The sequence below is a fragment of the Schistocerca serialis genome, chromosome 6 (genome assembly GCF_023864345.2).
Source record: "Schistocerca serialis cubense isolate TAMUIC-IGC-003099 chromosome 6, iqSchSeri2.2, whole genome shotgun sequence".
NCBI classification, from domain to species: domain Eukaryota; kingdom Metazoa; phylum Arthropoda; class Insecta; order Orthoptera; family Acrididae; genus Schistocerca; species Schistocerca serialis.
The window spans coordinates 388,240,841-388,256,924 of record NC_064643.1 but is presented as its reverse complement, the minus strand read 5'-3'; the positions used below and the strand labels follow the sequence as shown (position 1 = coordinate 388,256,924).

At 39.0% G+C, this 16,084-nt stretch overlaps 1 protein-coding gene across 1 annotated transcript in view; it reads left to right on the top strand.

Moving 5' to 3' along the window:
- LOC126483835 (uncharacterized) overlaps window positions 1-16,084 on the top strand; it is a 99,319-nt gene that overhangs the window by 71,122 nt on the left and 12,113 nt on the right. The window contains exon 4 of the mRNA XM_050107042.1: window positions 9,232-9,408. Coding sequence (XP_049962999.1) covers window positions 9,232-9,408 — 177 coding nt within the window. The remainder of the gene's footprint in view (window positions 1-9,231; window positions 9,409-16,084) is intronic.

Sequence of the window (16,084 nt, the reverse complement as noted above, 5' to 3'; positions counted from 1 at the left end):
TCTTCTTCTGAAACTTCCTGGCAGATTAAAACTGTGTGCCGGACCGAGACACGATCTCGGGACCTTTGCCTTTCGTGGGCAAGTGCTCTACCAACTGAGCTACCCAAGCACGACTCATGCCCCTTCCTCACAGCTTTACTTCTGCCAGTATCTCGTCTCCTACCTTCCAAACTTTACAGAAGCTCTCCTGCGAAACCTGCAGAACTAGCACTCCTGAAAGAAAGGATACAGCAGAGACATGGCCTAGCCACAGCCTGGGGGATGTTTCCAGAATGAGATTTTCACTCTGCAGCGGAGTGTGCGCTGATATGAAACTTCCTGGCAGATTAAAACTGTGTGCTGGACCGAGGCTCGAACTCGGGACCTTTGCCTTTCGCGGACAAGTGCTCTACCAACTGAGCTACCCAAGCACGACTCACGCCCCGTCCTCTCAGCTTCACTTCTGCCAATATCTCATCTCCTACCTTCCAAACTTTACTGAAGCTCTCCTGTGAAACCTGCAGAACTATCACTCCTGAAAGAAAGGATATAGCGGAGACGTGCCTTAGCCACTGCCTGCGGGATGTTTCCAGAATGAGATTTTCACTCTGCAGCTTCTGTAAAGTTTGGAAGGTAGGAGACAAGATACTGGCAGAAGTAAAGCTGTGAGGACGGGGCGTGAGTCGTGCTTGGGTAGCTCAGTTGGTAGAGCACTTGCCCGCAAAAGGCAAAGGTCCCGAGTTCGAGTCGCGGTCCGGCACACAGTTTTAATCTGCCAGTAAGTTTCATATCAGCACACACTCCGCTGCAGAGTGAAAATCTCATTCTGGATACTCTTCTTCTAATCTTAGACATTTTTGGTAGTAGGCCTACCACATTTCTAAAGCGTCTATTCTGAAATGCTCGCTGTCCACATTTCACTTATGTACAAGGCTACACTTGAGACAAATCCCTTCAGAAAATACTTTCTAATACATAAATTTGTATTTTATGTTAATAAATTTCTCTTTTTCAGAAATGCATTTTTTGCTACTGCCAGTCTGTATTTTGTATCTTCTCTACTTTGGTCATCATTAGTTGTATTGCTTATCAAATAGAAACTCAAGAACTACTTTTAGTGTCTCTGTTCCTGATCTTATTCTGTCAGAATCACATGATTTAATTCCAATGCATTCTATTATCATTGTTTTACTGCTGTTGATATTCATCTAATATTCTCTTTTCTAGACTTATCCAATCCATTCAACTGGTCTTGCAAGTCCTTTGCTGTTTCTGTCAGAATGTTTTTTCATTCTTCTCCCTGAACTCTAATTCCCTTTTCAAATTTCTCTTTACATTCCTTTACTACTTTCTCACTGTACAGATAGAATAATATCAAAGACAAGCTACAGTTCTTACTCCCTTCTCGAATATGGCTTCTCTTTCTCAACCTGTGACTCTTATAACTGCAGACTTGTTCCTGTAAAAGTTGTAGATAACATTTTGCTCTCTTCATTTTACCCTGTTACCTTCAGAATTTCCAGGAGTGTATTCCAGTCAACAGTGTCAAACGCTTACTAAAAAAATGCTGTAAACATAAGTATGCCTCTCTTCAGTCAGTTTTTTAAGGTAAGTTGTAAGATCAGTATGGGATCGCATGTTTCTAAATTTTTCAGAAGCTCAGACTGATCACACCTGTCGTCAGCTTCAACCAATTTTCGATTCACCTGCAAGTAATTTGTGTCAGTATATTGCAACCGTGACATTAAATTGATGGTTCCGTATTATTCACACCTGTCAGCACCTGCCTTCTGTGAAATAGGAGTTGTCACATTCTTCTTGAATTTTAAGGATATTTTGCTCTTATCGCATATTTCTTTAATACCAGGTGGAATATGAATTTATTAAATAGCTGTTACTGCTTCAATCAATTTTTACTTATATTTATTAGCACACATTGTTTTGAGAGCATGCTGCCATCATCAGGTGCATTACAGTTTTACGTAGATTACTTGGAATTGTGACGAGGATCGTTTACCAGATGTCCCAGAGAGGTTATGTAGTGAAATTTAACACTGTACAGAAAGATTCATTTATTTTAATGTATATCTTAAGTGAGTTGTCTGATTAAATCAGTTTCATTAATGTCTTTACTTACCCTTTTACTGGAAATTTGTCTTGCACATTGAGCACAGTAATAAAAAAATCATCACTTAACACTTTCACATTCAGAGGTTTATATTACAGAAACTCTTTAATTGCTAAGATGAACTTATTGCAGTTGCTAAGATAGTACAAACAACGACACTACAATCTTTGTATATACACATATTTATAACTTTATAGCGGAGATGGTGAGTCGCAGATAGGAACAAAAAAAAAAAAGACTGTCACAAATATAACTTTCGGCCAGTAAGGCCTTTGTCAAAATTAGGTGACAAACACACACACATACACACTCGTGCAAACGCAACTCTCACACATGTGTGCAACTCAGCATCTCCGCTATACTGTGAGTAGCAACTCTCATTTTCACAATATTGTTACAGTCCAATGTGGATCTCCTGTTGTTTCAATGGAATGGATAACTTGATACGTGTAAGACAATTTTTGTTTATCAGGTAATTCTGTATATCAATAAAACGATTATTCCACATTGGAGAAATTTTTTGAAGAAATTTACATTGTTACTTTGTATCTTACCATTTAGCAACCTATTATTGTGTACTATCCTGCTACTATTTACATTGCAGTCATTTTTTAGATATTGATGTACTTAACAATTGTTTGTTCCTCTGTATCAGATGCCACTCAAGATGAGTTATAAACCCGAAAACCAGTTTTGGCAAGTAAACATTTGTAGTGCAGTTCATGGTGTATAAATGATGCTGTGTATTAAACTTTCACGTGTCACTATTGGGTGTGTAATTCAGCTGATGTCAAGATATTCACAGTCAGCAAATTAATTCCAAAAGTATTACATACAGCTGTGAATCGTCAGCAGTGTCTGTTCTTTCAGACATACTATGTAGCAGACTAAGGCGCTCGCGCTCTCTCTCTCTCTCTCTCTCTCTCTCTCTCTCTCTCTCTCTCTCTCTCCCCCCCCCCCCCCCCCCCTTAGAGTGAAGGCCAGCACTAGTTGCCAAAAGCACCAGCATTGTCTACCATGGCTCCATCTGCATATTTGCAAACTGAGGACTGGTGAGTTTCCTCTGCCATGATGTTTGCATTTTCCTGGAAGCCAAACTGCTTCTTTTATCTATATACAGAACCTAATGACAATGACAGGTCATAGTGTACCTGAGCAACTGTTCTAATACCTTATCCAAAATAATAATTAAACTTTTTGTCCCATATTTTTGTAACCATGTGTATATGCAATATTATTGATAGCATCATAGGAAATCATATCATATATCTTGTTAATGCCCCCACAGTACTAGTGGCAATTGATCCCAGATGAGTTTTGCCCAACTTTTCCACCCTCACAAATATTAATTTTTGTCTAAAGTTTTGTTTTGAGGTTAGTTTGTATTATAACAAAAAATTTTCTCTTTCATGAATTCCTGTTATAAAATTTTCTTGCCCTATGTTATACCTGAATCATTTCACCAAGCTCTGCTAATGATGTCAACAAAGCCCCATCAGGCTTTCCCCTGAACAATACTGCCATATCAACTTATTGCAATATTGAATGCACTAGTTTTTTTGTCTTTATTTCATCAAAGTAACTTTCCAGTAATCTTGAGAGAGCACTGGCTACCCACCCATTACGAAGAGATCTATTTTTTTTTTTTTTTTTTTTAGACAAAGTGTAACAACATTACTTGAGCTCACACTGCCTCTACCCCTGTTAGTTGGTGTTGGTGAATTAAAAGCTAAAATTTCGTAAGGAAATGTCATCTCCTTGTTGGTCTTGCACACCACTATACTGAATGTGGGACTTCACATTTACGTCAGCCGTAGTAACAAGTAAGTTAGGCTGTTAAAGAGTCTATTTACAAAGCTAAGTTCCTGAAGATATACATTTGTAAGATTGCTTTACAGACAGTATGTGTTTATCAGATACACGTCTTCAGCAGTGGTACTCAGCTCGACTGTTGTGTGCCTTTTTGTTGCAGGGGACCTACAGCTGCCACAGCATCTCTGTCACCAAATGCTTTGTTGCCATTGTTCCTCCTCTTCTCTCCATCGCTTCATGGATATCTGTAAGCCATCCTTTCCATGGTCTTCCTCTTCTTCTTCCAGGAGGTTGCCATGGAAGTACTCTCTTGGGCCATCTGTCTTCTTCTATTCTTGTGACATGCACTAACCATCCTAGCTGTCTTTATTCTATTCTATCAATAACACTATAATGAGTCTGTATCCTTTCTATTATTTCCTCATTTCTTATGCAGTCAAGTCAGGAAATTCTACATGCTCTTCCCAAGTAGTCTATTTCTAAAACTCTAAGTCTCTTTCTTTTTGTGGGTTCCCAGCTCTCACTCCTGTAGCTTGTTATTAGTTCCATGAAAGATTTGTATAAACATATTTTAACCTACAAACTCATTTTTGAGGGCCAAAGTACAGGATTTAGTTTTTGGATAGCCTTCCTGATCTATTGTTGGATGTCTTTGTCACATCTTCCATCACATGGTAGGATACAACCCATGTACTTAACTCTTTACTCACTTCAGTATGATGTCTGCCAACGTCCAAGTTATTTCCCTCCTCTGCACAACATAGATATCCCAACTTCTCAAAATTAATTTTCAAATCCCACTTTTTATACTCCTCTGACATCTTCCTAAGCATATAAGCTATATCCTCTTCATTTGCTGCAACAACTTAATGACCACCATAGAAAAGTGTGTACATACACTGGTTTCCTACTGCAACCGTCAAGCCCATGCACTTTCTAACCCATGAACCTTCTGCATATACATCTTAAAGCTTGTAGGAGACAGACAGCATCCTCGTTTCAGTCCTTAGTTATTTTGAAGGCCTCTACAAATTTTTCCCCCATTTTAATTATACATTCTGCTGATTTTTAGAGGCTTATGATACTAGTTACTTATTTTTTTCCAATTTCTCTGACCGCAGACCTTCGAATGATAGCTTTAAAAAGACTGTCATTTGCTTTCTCAGGATCAACAAAGACTGCTTAGATTCCTTTCCAGTCTCTTCATCCCAATCTGCTTTAGGGCAAAGATGTTATCTACACATAACCTGCCTCTTGTAAAGCCATGAGTTTTTAATCATGTTCCTGTGGCTATATGACTGCACTGTCTGTTTGATATCTCATCGGTGCCAAAAACATCGCCCTTTAGATGAATGACCTTATGTACAAAGGTGTACAGTTAACGAAGTGTATTTGGCAGATTAACGGACTGCAGTGGTATTCTCATTCCACTAACCCAACCTCTGGAAACATGACTGTTTCCCCAGTTAAGTGTCCTAATTTCATGGAGTGCCTCAAATGCCATGGTCAGGGTGGCAGGTTGCTCTAGACATGTATGTTTTAATGTGCTGTAGCAATATTGTCAGATGTTCTGACGGTTGTAATATCAACATGAGAGAGTACACCTTCACCCCTATCAGAATGCTGCTAAATTGTTCCCACACTTTTCTTGCTGACTGAAAAAATGCCTCCTCTATTTTTCAGCCTCGCAATGTTTTACTAGGTGATTTATTATTTGTTCATAGAGACATTAGGTGGGCAATAATCAGTTCTTTGAATAAGTCTTTGTTTTGATATCTTGCAGGTGCTACAAACTTTGTTTGAGGACAAGAACTTTTTGCCCCTCTTTATACAAGGGAAGCAATTTGCAGGTTGTGACATTGTCACAGTTTTAGTTTTCATGATTGCAATCCCCACCACGTAAACAGACAGCTTTCGGAGTAGGGCAACATTGGGCTTCAAAACCCAAATTGTTACACTTCAGACAGCACACCACAATATGGCCCTTAATTGATGCAATGTTGTTATCCTACATACTGTAAAATCTTGAATGCCATCTCATCGATTTGTCTCTCAACTTGACCAACACATACATCACATGATGCACAGTTCTTATTTCTGTGTGTCTCATTTTGAAGCACGGCTGTAATTCTGAGAACAACTCTTCCCTTGACATATCTTGAAAATGTTATTAATTGTAATTCAGATTCAATAGATCTTCTCCATTCATATTGACGGTGTGTCACTCATTATCATCTCTGATTCTGTCTTACAGAAGTTCGCACTTTCTGGACTGAATTACAAGCACATTTTGTTTAGTTTTTCGTCATTGACTTGCAAAGCCACAGCTACAATCAGAACATCTTCCATTATATTTGCTTTATTAATTCTTTCTTTATTTACAGAGTTAAGTGTCTCAGTGATTGTCTCTTGCACAGTCTTGATGCCTTCCTCATGTCTGGCTTTAACAAAAATTGTCATGATTTGATTTGCACAACTTGGGTGCTATTTTCCTCCCCTTTGAGAGCTTAGCAGTCAGGAATGTAGCCATAGCAGCATCTTTTGATGCTAATTTTTTTCCCTCCAGTTCTCTCTTGTCCATATGGTATGCCTTTGATTATTGCTGCCCTCAGATGATTTTTCACTTTGTTAATCCTGGCAGTGTTAGCGTAGGCTTCCAGCAGGACCTGGAATTCCAGGAAGTCTCTTGCTACTCCACTGTCAGGGTTGGTTGGTTAGTTAGTTACATGTTCTGTGGATCACTTTGTACAATAGAGGTAATGATGTAGAACAAGTCATTTTACATTCACATTGTGAATTAGTTTGTACATATGGTTAATTTCTGAACATTTCTTGAGTTGGTAATTTCTACCTACCATCTTTTACACATGAGTTGTCAAGGAGAAGCTGTCTCAATTTGTTTTCAAATTTTACTTTTCTGTCTGTCAGACATTTTATACCACTGGGTAAGTGATCAAAAATTTCTGTTGCAGCATTGTGCTAAAGGCAACTTTGATGTGGAGTAATGAATGTAATTTTCCTTTTGGTATTCTAATTATGTACATCATTGTTCCCATTTGGTATTCTACTTATGTACATCATTGTTCCTTTTGAACTGTATTATATTATTTGCAACAAAACTTCATGAGGGAATAAGTATACTGTGAAGCAATAGTCAGAATGCTCATCGATGTCTACAAGATGACCATGGGTGAGCACCACATTAATCTTACAGCATGCAATTGTGCAGTGAGGAATTTTCTCTCTTAGAGATGAGCTATCCCAGAACATTATTCCATATACCATTACTGAAGAAAAATATGTCAACGTCCTGATTTGCCTCTCTAAGAATTGCAGTGATTCTAAGTGCAAATGTGGCAGACTTAAGTCGTTTCAGGAGTTCCAAAATGTGGGTTTTCTAATTTAAATTCTCATAAATAAGGACACTTCAGGATTTTGAAGTTTTTGCCCTATTTATTATTTCCTCACTATGTGTTACACTTATCATTGGTGTGCCTTTTTAAAAGTGATGGTGAGACCATTTGCAGAAAACTAATCAATGATACTTTCAAGAACTTTCTTTACCATTATTTCTGTTTCTGTATGTAAGCTTGGATTGACTGCAATCTGCAAAAAGAATTAATTTTGATTGCTGTATATTAGACAGATGATTGTTTACATATATAAGGAGCAATAGTGGACCTAAGACTCAGCTTTGGGGAACCCCATATGTGATTTCTCCCCAGTCATAATTATGTCCCCCCAACTGTATTGTTACTGAGTCCAACTTTCTGCATTCTTTTAGTTAGATATGGCATTATCCGTCTGTTGGCCATACCATCAATCCCATAAAACTTAGATTTATGTAGGAGAATACTGTAATTCACACAGTCAAATGCCTTAGATAGGTCACAGAAAATACCAACCGACACTATTTTATTATTTAATGCTTGTAAAATCTGGTGAGTGAACTTGTAAGTGGCATTCTCAGTAGAAGAATCATTCTGAAACCCAAACTGTGATTTGCTGAGGATACTATTGTTGGAAATACTTCTCAAAAATTTTGGAAAATGTCAGCAGTGACTCAGATCAGTAGCTGTCAACATCTCTCTTATCATCTTTCTTAAAGAGGGGTTTAACAGTGGCGTATTTCAGTCTCTTTGGTAAAATGCCTTGAGTTGATGATGCAATACATAATTTGGATAAGACAGGGCTTATTATATGGGAACAAATCTTTATTACTCTATTATAAACATCATAAAAACTAGATGAACCTTTATTTTTGAGAGACTGTATAATTTTAATAATTTCAGAAGGGGAAGTGGGTGATACATTCATATGATTGAATTTTATGAGAGGTACTTTTCCAACATACTGCTGTGATTTTTTTCTTGAACTGTTTGTCCCTATGCTTTCTTCTCTATTTAAGAAATGATTATTAATAATTTGCTACCTGTGACTCATCATTTATAAAACTTCCATTCAGTTCAATAGTGATGTTATCTTGCCCTGGGGCTGGTTGTCTTGTTTCACTATGTTCCAGTAGCCTTAAGTCTGCTGTCAGAATTACTGATTTCTGACATTATGTACATGTTCCTTGATTTTCTAGTAACCTTTCATAGTAATTTTGAGTAGTTTCTGTAGTGTGCAACTACTTCAGGATCCCTACTTGTTCTTGGCAAAGATACATCTCCCTTTTCATTTCACAACATAGTTTAATCCCTCTAGTGAACTTGTTTTTTTTACATGGCTGTTTAGTGTCCTTTCTGATTAGTTTATGTTGAAAGCTATTTCCAAATAATGATTTATCATGGTATAGATTAAATGTTACGTAAGCATTTGGTTAATTACATATATCATCCCAGGTCATCTCCTGTAAACTGTTCTTAAATGCATTTGTCATGGAGTCATTAATTATTCTGATTTCCACTGAGGAGTGTCTACACTACAAGGCACTGTATTATTTATCCTAACTTACTGTGCATCATGAACAGAGAGAGCATTTGTTGTTGGGTAAACAGTTATTTTATTGCTTTGAGCTTCAACAAAGAAAACATTATCGGTTAAGTTCCTACTGTCTGTGAAGACATGTTGGAAAGTTAATTATTGAAATCAAATTTTAGGATCCAAATAAGGATCTAAACCTGTGATTATGTGGTGCCAGACAGGCACAGGATGTCTATCTTTTCAGATCTCTCTAAATTTTCGAGAGATATTTTGTTGATTTAAATGCAAGTTGGTAACATATAGTTATATTGAATATTACTTGATAGTATTTGGTCATTTATTTCTTTATCATCAACTACCACTTTAACTGCAAATAACATTTACAGATGCAGCTTAGCTGTTGCAATTAGTCGATGCCGTCCTCAGCAAGTGATCCAGCTTGTCCTAATCAGTGGTGGAGGTCCTACACCGCTTGCTCCACATACTGTAGACTGTAGGCCTGTATCCAATTCTGGGTGCCTAATGATGTGCATGCAACCTCTTCTGAAATGTGGCTTTAGAAGGTAAACTGTTTTGTACTATATCACAGAAATCGAGCAATGAGTAATAACTTACTTTGTCCTACAGCATATTTTGTCCTAGAAAATTTGAGGTGTGTGTAGTATCATGTCAGTGTAGCACATATTAATTTTTCAGTTCTGGATTTTATCTTGTGCATTGCACCATCATCTATTAATGAAGTCTCAAACAAGAGCTTTTCTCTTTAAATATAAAGAGTTTGTAGATAAGTTTATTGTACATAATTGATCATTTGTGCACAAATGTAATTGCAATATGATAATGCAGCTTTAGAAATATTTTATGTAATTATTGAATATTTATGTATTGCAAAGTTGTCTCATATGAATGTCAAGAATTATATCTGTGAAAATAATCAGTTTTTGAAAAATGTAATGTAATTGGATAGATAAACAGTCTACCCAGCCAGCGGGTCCTTCTTCTGGCTGAGGGGTTGAAGGGGAAGGGGAAGGGAGAGGGGTGAAGGAAGAGGACTGCTGAGATTTAGGATATGGGGAGGGGTTCCAAAAGTCACTCTGAAGTCAGAGGGGACTTACTAGACGGGATGGGAAGGAAAGAAATTAAAGAAAGAAGTTACTAGTAGATACACCACTAGAGATACACACTTGCTCTTCTTTTCATTGGTTCAGATATGATTAATATTTTTATCTATAATGATTAGGAGTGACAGTAACAACTCGCCATATAGTTGAGACGCTGAGTTGTCAATAGGGACTTAAACTAAATTGAAAACATTCTTATGCTTTCAGATGATATTCAGCTTCAGAGCTAATTAGTACAAAATATGAATACACTAGCTTGCCTACATTGTCCCACCCAGCTACATTATACTGGCCCAGTCGAGCTACAGTGCCAGTATAATGTGGTTAGCCAGGACAATGCAGCCACGTGAAACATGGTTTACTGTGCTGTGTTCTAGTGGAAACCACTAGGTCTCTGCAATCATAGGCCCTATATATGCTTCAGTGACTGCGATGCTGACTGGCTATGGAACATTGTGCGGGGACCAGGGATCTTGGCTTAATTACCCAGATCATGGTAATGGTACAAATCTCTTATTATATTTTAATAAGATGAACTTTGAGGTGTGCTATGTGCCATTTGGTTGGATCGCTATCAAGCAAAACAGTTGAAACTTCCTGGCAGATTAAAACTGTGTGCCGGACCGCGACTCGAACTCAGGACCTTTGCCTTTCACGGGCAAGTGCTCTACCAACTGAGCTACCCAAGCATGACTCATGCCCCGTCCTCACAGCTTTACTTCTGCCAGTATCTCGTCTCCTACCTTCCAAACTTTACAGAAGCGAACCCTGCAGAACCAGCACTCCTGAAACAAAGGATATTGCAGAGACGTGGCTTAGCCACAGCCTGGGGGATGTGTCCAGAATGAGATTTTCACTCTGCAGTGGAGTCTGTGCTGATATGAAACTTCCTGGCAGATTAAAACTGTGTGCTGGACCGCGACTTGAACTCAGGTCCTTTGCCTTTCGCGGGCAAGTGCTCTACCAACTGAGCTACCCAAGCACGACTCACGCCCCATCCTCACAGCTTTACTTCTGCCAGTATCTCATCTCCTACCTTCCAAACTTTACAGAAGCTCTCCTGCGAACCCTGCAGAACTAACACTCCTGAAAGAAAGGATATTGTGGAGACATGGCTTAGCCACAGCCTGGGGGATGTTTCCAGAATGAGATTTTCACTCTGCAGCGGAGTGTGCGCTGATATGAAATTTCCTGGCAGATTAAAACTGTGTGATGGACCGCGACTCGAACTCAGGACCTTTGCCTTTTGCAGGCAGGTGCTCTACCAACTGAGCTACCCAAGCACAACTCATGCCCCGTCCTCACAGCTTTACTTCTGCCAGGTCCCGAGTTCAAGTCGTGGTCCGGCACACAGTTTTAATCTGCCAGGAAGTTTCATATCAGCGCACACTCCGCTGCAGAGTGAAAATCTCATTTGGAAGCAAAACAGTTGTTAGCAGTCAGCCTGTAGGTACATTTTACACACCAGTAGCATAAGACATACCCTGGCAAGCAGGGCTCTGGCTGGGTGGACCATTACTTTCCTAGCTATTCTTGAAACGTCATTGAATCCTTCAACAATCATAAACATTCCCATCAGCTTGGGTGGACTGAGAAACGTCATTGAATCCTTCAACAATCATAAACATTCCCATCAGCTTGGGTGGACTGAGGCTACTATCAATGACCCACAGGAAAGAAGGCAGGAGGCGGCTAGTCATGATGGGCTCAAAAAACTTCAAGGGGTTAGCCAAAATGTCATTCTTATTATTAATAGGATAGAGGGGATGTTTTAACAAGTGTCCTCCTCTTTAAATTTACATCTGTACTCTACAAACCACCCTGTGGTGTTTAGCAGATGTCTGTGTATGAATGTCACTTCCCCCCTTTCCTTTTCCAGTCATGAATAGTTCATGGGAAGAGCAATTGCTACCAGCCTCCATGTGAGTTCAAATCTCTCCAATTTTAACTTCATGGTCCTTTTATGAGATATACATAGGAGCGAGCAATATTTTTGTTGACTCTTCTAGGAATTTCGCTCTTGAAACTTCAACAATAAACCACACAATTATGTAGAACACTTCTTGTGGAGCATCTTCCACTAGAGTTGGTTGACCATCGATATTTAGTAACACACAGTGTGTCTTGGTACCTTAAAATATGTAAAACAAAACAAAAAAATGATGCCATAGTAGTTGAAACTAGCTGATCGAAGCAGGTGGAAAAATTAAGAAACTCCAAAAAACTGGATGACTTTAACTTAGTAGCTGAGATGCACAACTCCCCCAAGCAATGTTATAGCTAGGTGCTATTATATAATGGAAATAGATATGTTGGAAATTAATCAAGAATGGGCATCAGAGGAGCAGTCAACTTGATACAAACAACATGAAGAAATAATAGGAGAGCTAAAGAAGAGGATCACTTTTGCTGAGACATGGAACACTGTAGCTACCCAAGAATCTAATTGCAACCTTCTCTTCTCCTTAGAGTTAGGCCTTGTAACTTCTTGAGGTGTAGCAAGTGCAATTGTTTTGGCCATATGATAATTATTTATAAAGGAGAAACAGCATTTGAAAATGTGGAAAGGCAGACCATGAATCTGGCACAAACAGCCCATCTCTAGCAGTGTGCATCAACTGTTATGGGAGCCACCGTGTGTGGTGACAAGAATTCCGTATTCACTGAGGATGGGAAAAAATTGCAGATAACAAAAGTGAAAAAACTGATATACACAGAAGCCAAGAAAGAATTAAGGTGGTGCAACTTCCAGTCTTTGCTACCTCACACACTTCCTTGGCAAAGGAGCCTACCAGTAGTTTGAATTAGGATAGATTGCCTCTTAACACTTAGAAGCAAGCATTGAGCAGCAGACAAGCCCATTTAACCCTTTTGATTCCCAACAGTACAAAAACAAATACACTGAAGTGCCAGAGAAACTGGTATAGGCATGTGTATTCAAATACAGAGATATGTAAAAAGGCAGAAGATGGTACTATAGTCTGCAAAGCATATATAAGACAAAAAGTGTCTGGCACGTTTGTTAGATCGGTTACTGCACTACAATGGCAGGTTATCAAGATTTAAGTGAGTTTGAACGTGGTGTTATAATCGGCACACGAGACATAGCACCTCCGAGGTAGCGAGGAAGTAGGGATTTTCATGTATCATTTCATGAGTGTACCATGAATATCAGGAATCCAGTAAAACATCAAATCTACAACATCACTGTGGCCTGAAAAAGATCCTGCAAGAACAGGACCAATGACGACTGAAGAGATTCGTTCAGCGTGACAGAAGTACAACCCTTCCACAAATTGCTACAGATTTCAATGCTGGGCCATCAGCAATTGTCAGCCTGTGAACCATTCAATGAAACATCATCGATATGTGCTTTCGGAGCTGAAGTCTCACTCATGTACCCTTGATGACTGTACAGCACAAAACTTTACACCTCATCTGGGCCCATGAACACTGACATTGGACTGTTGACGACTGGAAATATTTTGCCTGGTCATACAAGTCTCGTTTCAACTTGTATCAAGCAGATGCTCATGTACGGGTATGGAGACAACCTCGTGAATCCATGAACCCTTCATGTCAGCAGGGAACTGTTCAAGCTGGCTCTGTAATGGTGTGGGCGTGTGTAGTTGGAATTATATGGGCTTCTGATATGTCTAGATATGACTCCGACAGGTGACATGTATGTAAGCATCCTGTCTGATCACCTGCATCCGTTCATGTCCATTGTGCATTCCAACAGACTTGGGCAATTCCAGCAGGACAATGTGACTCCCCACACATCCTGAATTGCTACAGAGTGGCTCCAGGAACACTCTTCTGAGTTTAAACACTTCTGCTGGCCACCGAACACCCCAACCATGAACAGTATTGAACATAGCTGCCTTGCAACATGCTGTTCAGAAGACATCTCCACCAAACTTGTACTCTTACCGATTTATGGACAGCCCTGCAGGATTCATGGTGTCAATTCCCTCTAGCACTACTTCAGACATTAGTCGAGTCCATGCCACATCATGCTGTGGCACTTCTGCTTGCTCGCAGGGGCCCTACACGATATTAGGCAGGTGTGCCAGTTTCTTTGGCTCTTCAGTGTATAATTTTAAAATTTTTCACCATAGTAAACTTCATTAGCATAGTAAGCAATGAATACAAGAAGAAATTGGCAAAAAGTAATTTTAAGAACATTGTTTCACTTTGAAACATTATTTTAAAATTTTTCACAAAATTAACCTATATTATCTTAGTAAGCAACAAATATGAGAATAAATTGGCAAAGAGTAAACAGTCAATTGCTTTAAGGAGATGGTTTCACTTTCAAACCCGTAGGGCATATAGTTTTCAACTACCGCATCATTTCATGTGATATACTTGAAAGCAAATTCACATTTTTCCTAGACACAGTCCCACATCTCTAAACACAGATGAACTCGTAATGCCTAAAACAAGTTACGGTTCTAGATAACAAGCAAAAATGGACCTAAAATTCGATATATTTTGTTTGAAAACTACATATTGCCCTAGTGGTTTCATTTCGAAACCATCCGTAAAAGCAATAGTACAAAAGAAAATTTATGATACAGTGACTGTAGGTATACATCCTTACACTGTCAAAGCTCTGCTCAATAAAGCCATTATTTTATTTAAAAAAAGACACATGTTACAATCTCCTACAATAAAGTAGCACAATCTCCGTGCCAACTGTTGCTTCGAAATGGTATTTTTTCAGGCAGAAAACACTCGTACTCGAAGGGTTAAAAATAAACTTCTGAATGTTATAAGCTGTCAGGCAAAGTCCTTAATGAAACTGAAAAACAAACACACACACACGCGCGTGAACGCACGCGCACACACACACACACACACACACACACACACACACACACACACACACACACACACACACCGCGCGCGCGCGCGCGCGGTCATTATTGTTTACATGCCTTCAAGCCTCTGAGGTGTGCTTTGTGTGTGTGTGTGTGTGTGTGTGTGTGTGTGTGTGTCATAACAATGCTGGTAGTAGTAATAGTCGTTCTGCATTTTAGATTTAAATCTGAAGATTGTGTAATTTGACCAAAACTAGCTATAACAGCTAAATAAAAAAATTGTCTTGACACTGTTATTAAAAAATAATGAAAAAAATCGCTGACTTCTCCTATGGAACAATACATTTTTCTGAATGTTGGAATTGAGACTTCTCATACAAGAAGGATCTTTTTCTCTGTGTCTTCAAGAGAGACATTTGACAAATACTGAAACTCCTGTGCTTGGAGTGTCTAGCCTCCACAGAAAAAATATCTTTACTGGTGACATGGTGAAGCGATGATGATATTAATTGAGGATGTGTGCACTTGTCAGTTATACCCTCAAATGATTTATTGCTGAAATACTCCATCCATTTTTGCCTTTAGAATATTTAAACAAATGTAGTACTGATAGACTGGGGCTCTACCACTGCCTCCCTTTGGGATCAAGTAATTGAGGGTATGTGCGTCTTGTTACTCATTTCACGACAACATCGTCATTTCAGCTGTAGATCTCTCATTTAGTTTTGCATGTTCTTCCAGACCTTGCTTGGTAGGAAACCTTTAATGGCTTGTGTGGAAATGACTATTTCTCCATCTACGGCTACACTCAGCAAACCACCATGAGGTGCATGGCAGAGGGTACATACCATTGTACCAGTTATTAGGGTTCCTTCCTGCTCCAGTCACTTTTGGAACATGGGAAGAATAATTGTTTGAATGCCTCTGTGCATGCAATAATTAGCCTCTGTGCATGCAATAATTATTCTAATCTCCTCCTCACAATCCCTGTTTGAGCAATACGTACGGGGTTGTGGTATACCCCTAGAGTAATCATTTGAAGCTGGTTCTTGAAATTTTATTAGTATACTTTCTCAGGGAAGTTTGCGTCCGTCTTCAAGAGTCTGCCAGTTAAGTTCCTGCAGTATCTCTGTGAGACACTCTTCTATCAATTAAACAAACCTGTCACCATTTGTGCTGCCTGTCTCTGTATACGTTCAGTATCACCTGTTAGTCCTGTCTGGTACGAGTCACACACACTTGAGCAATGTTGTGGTATAGGTTGCGTGACTAATTTGTAACCAATCTCTTTT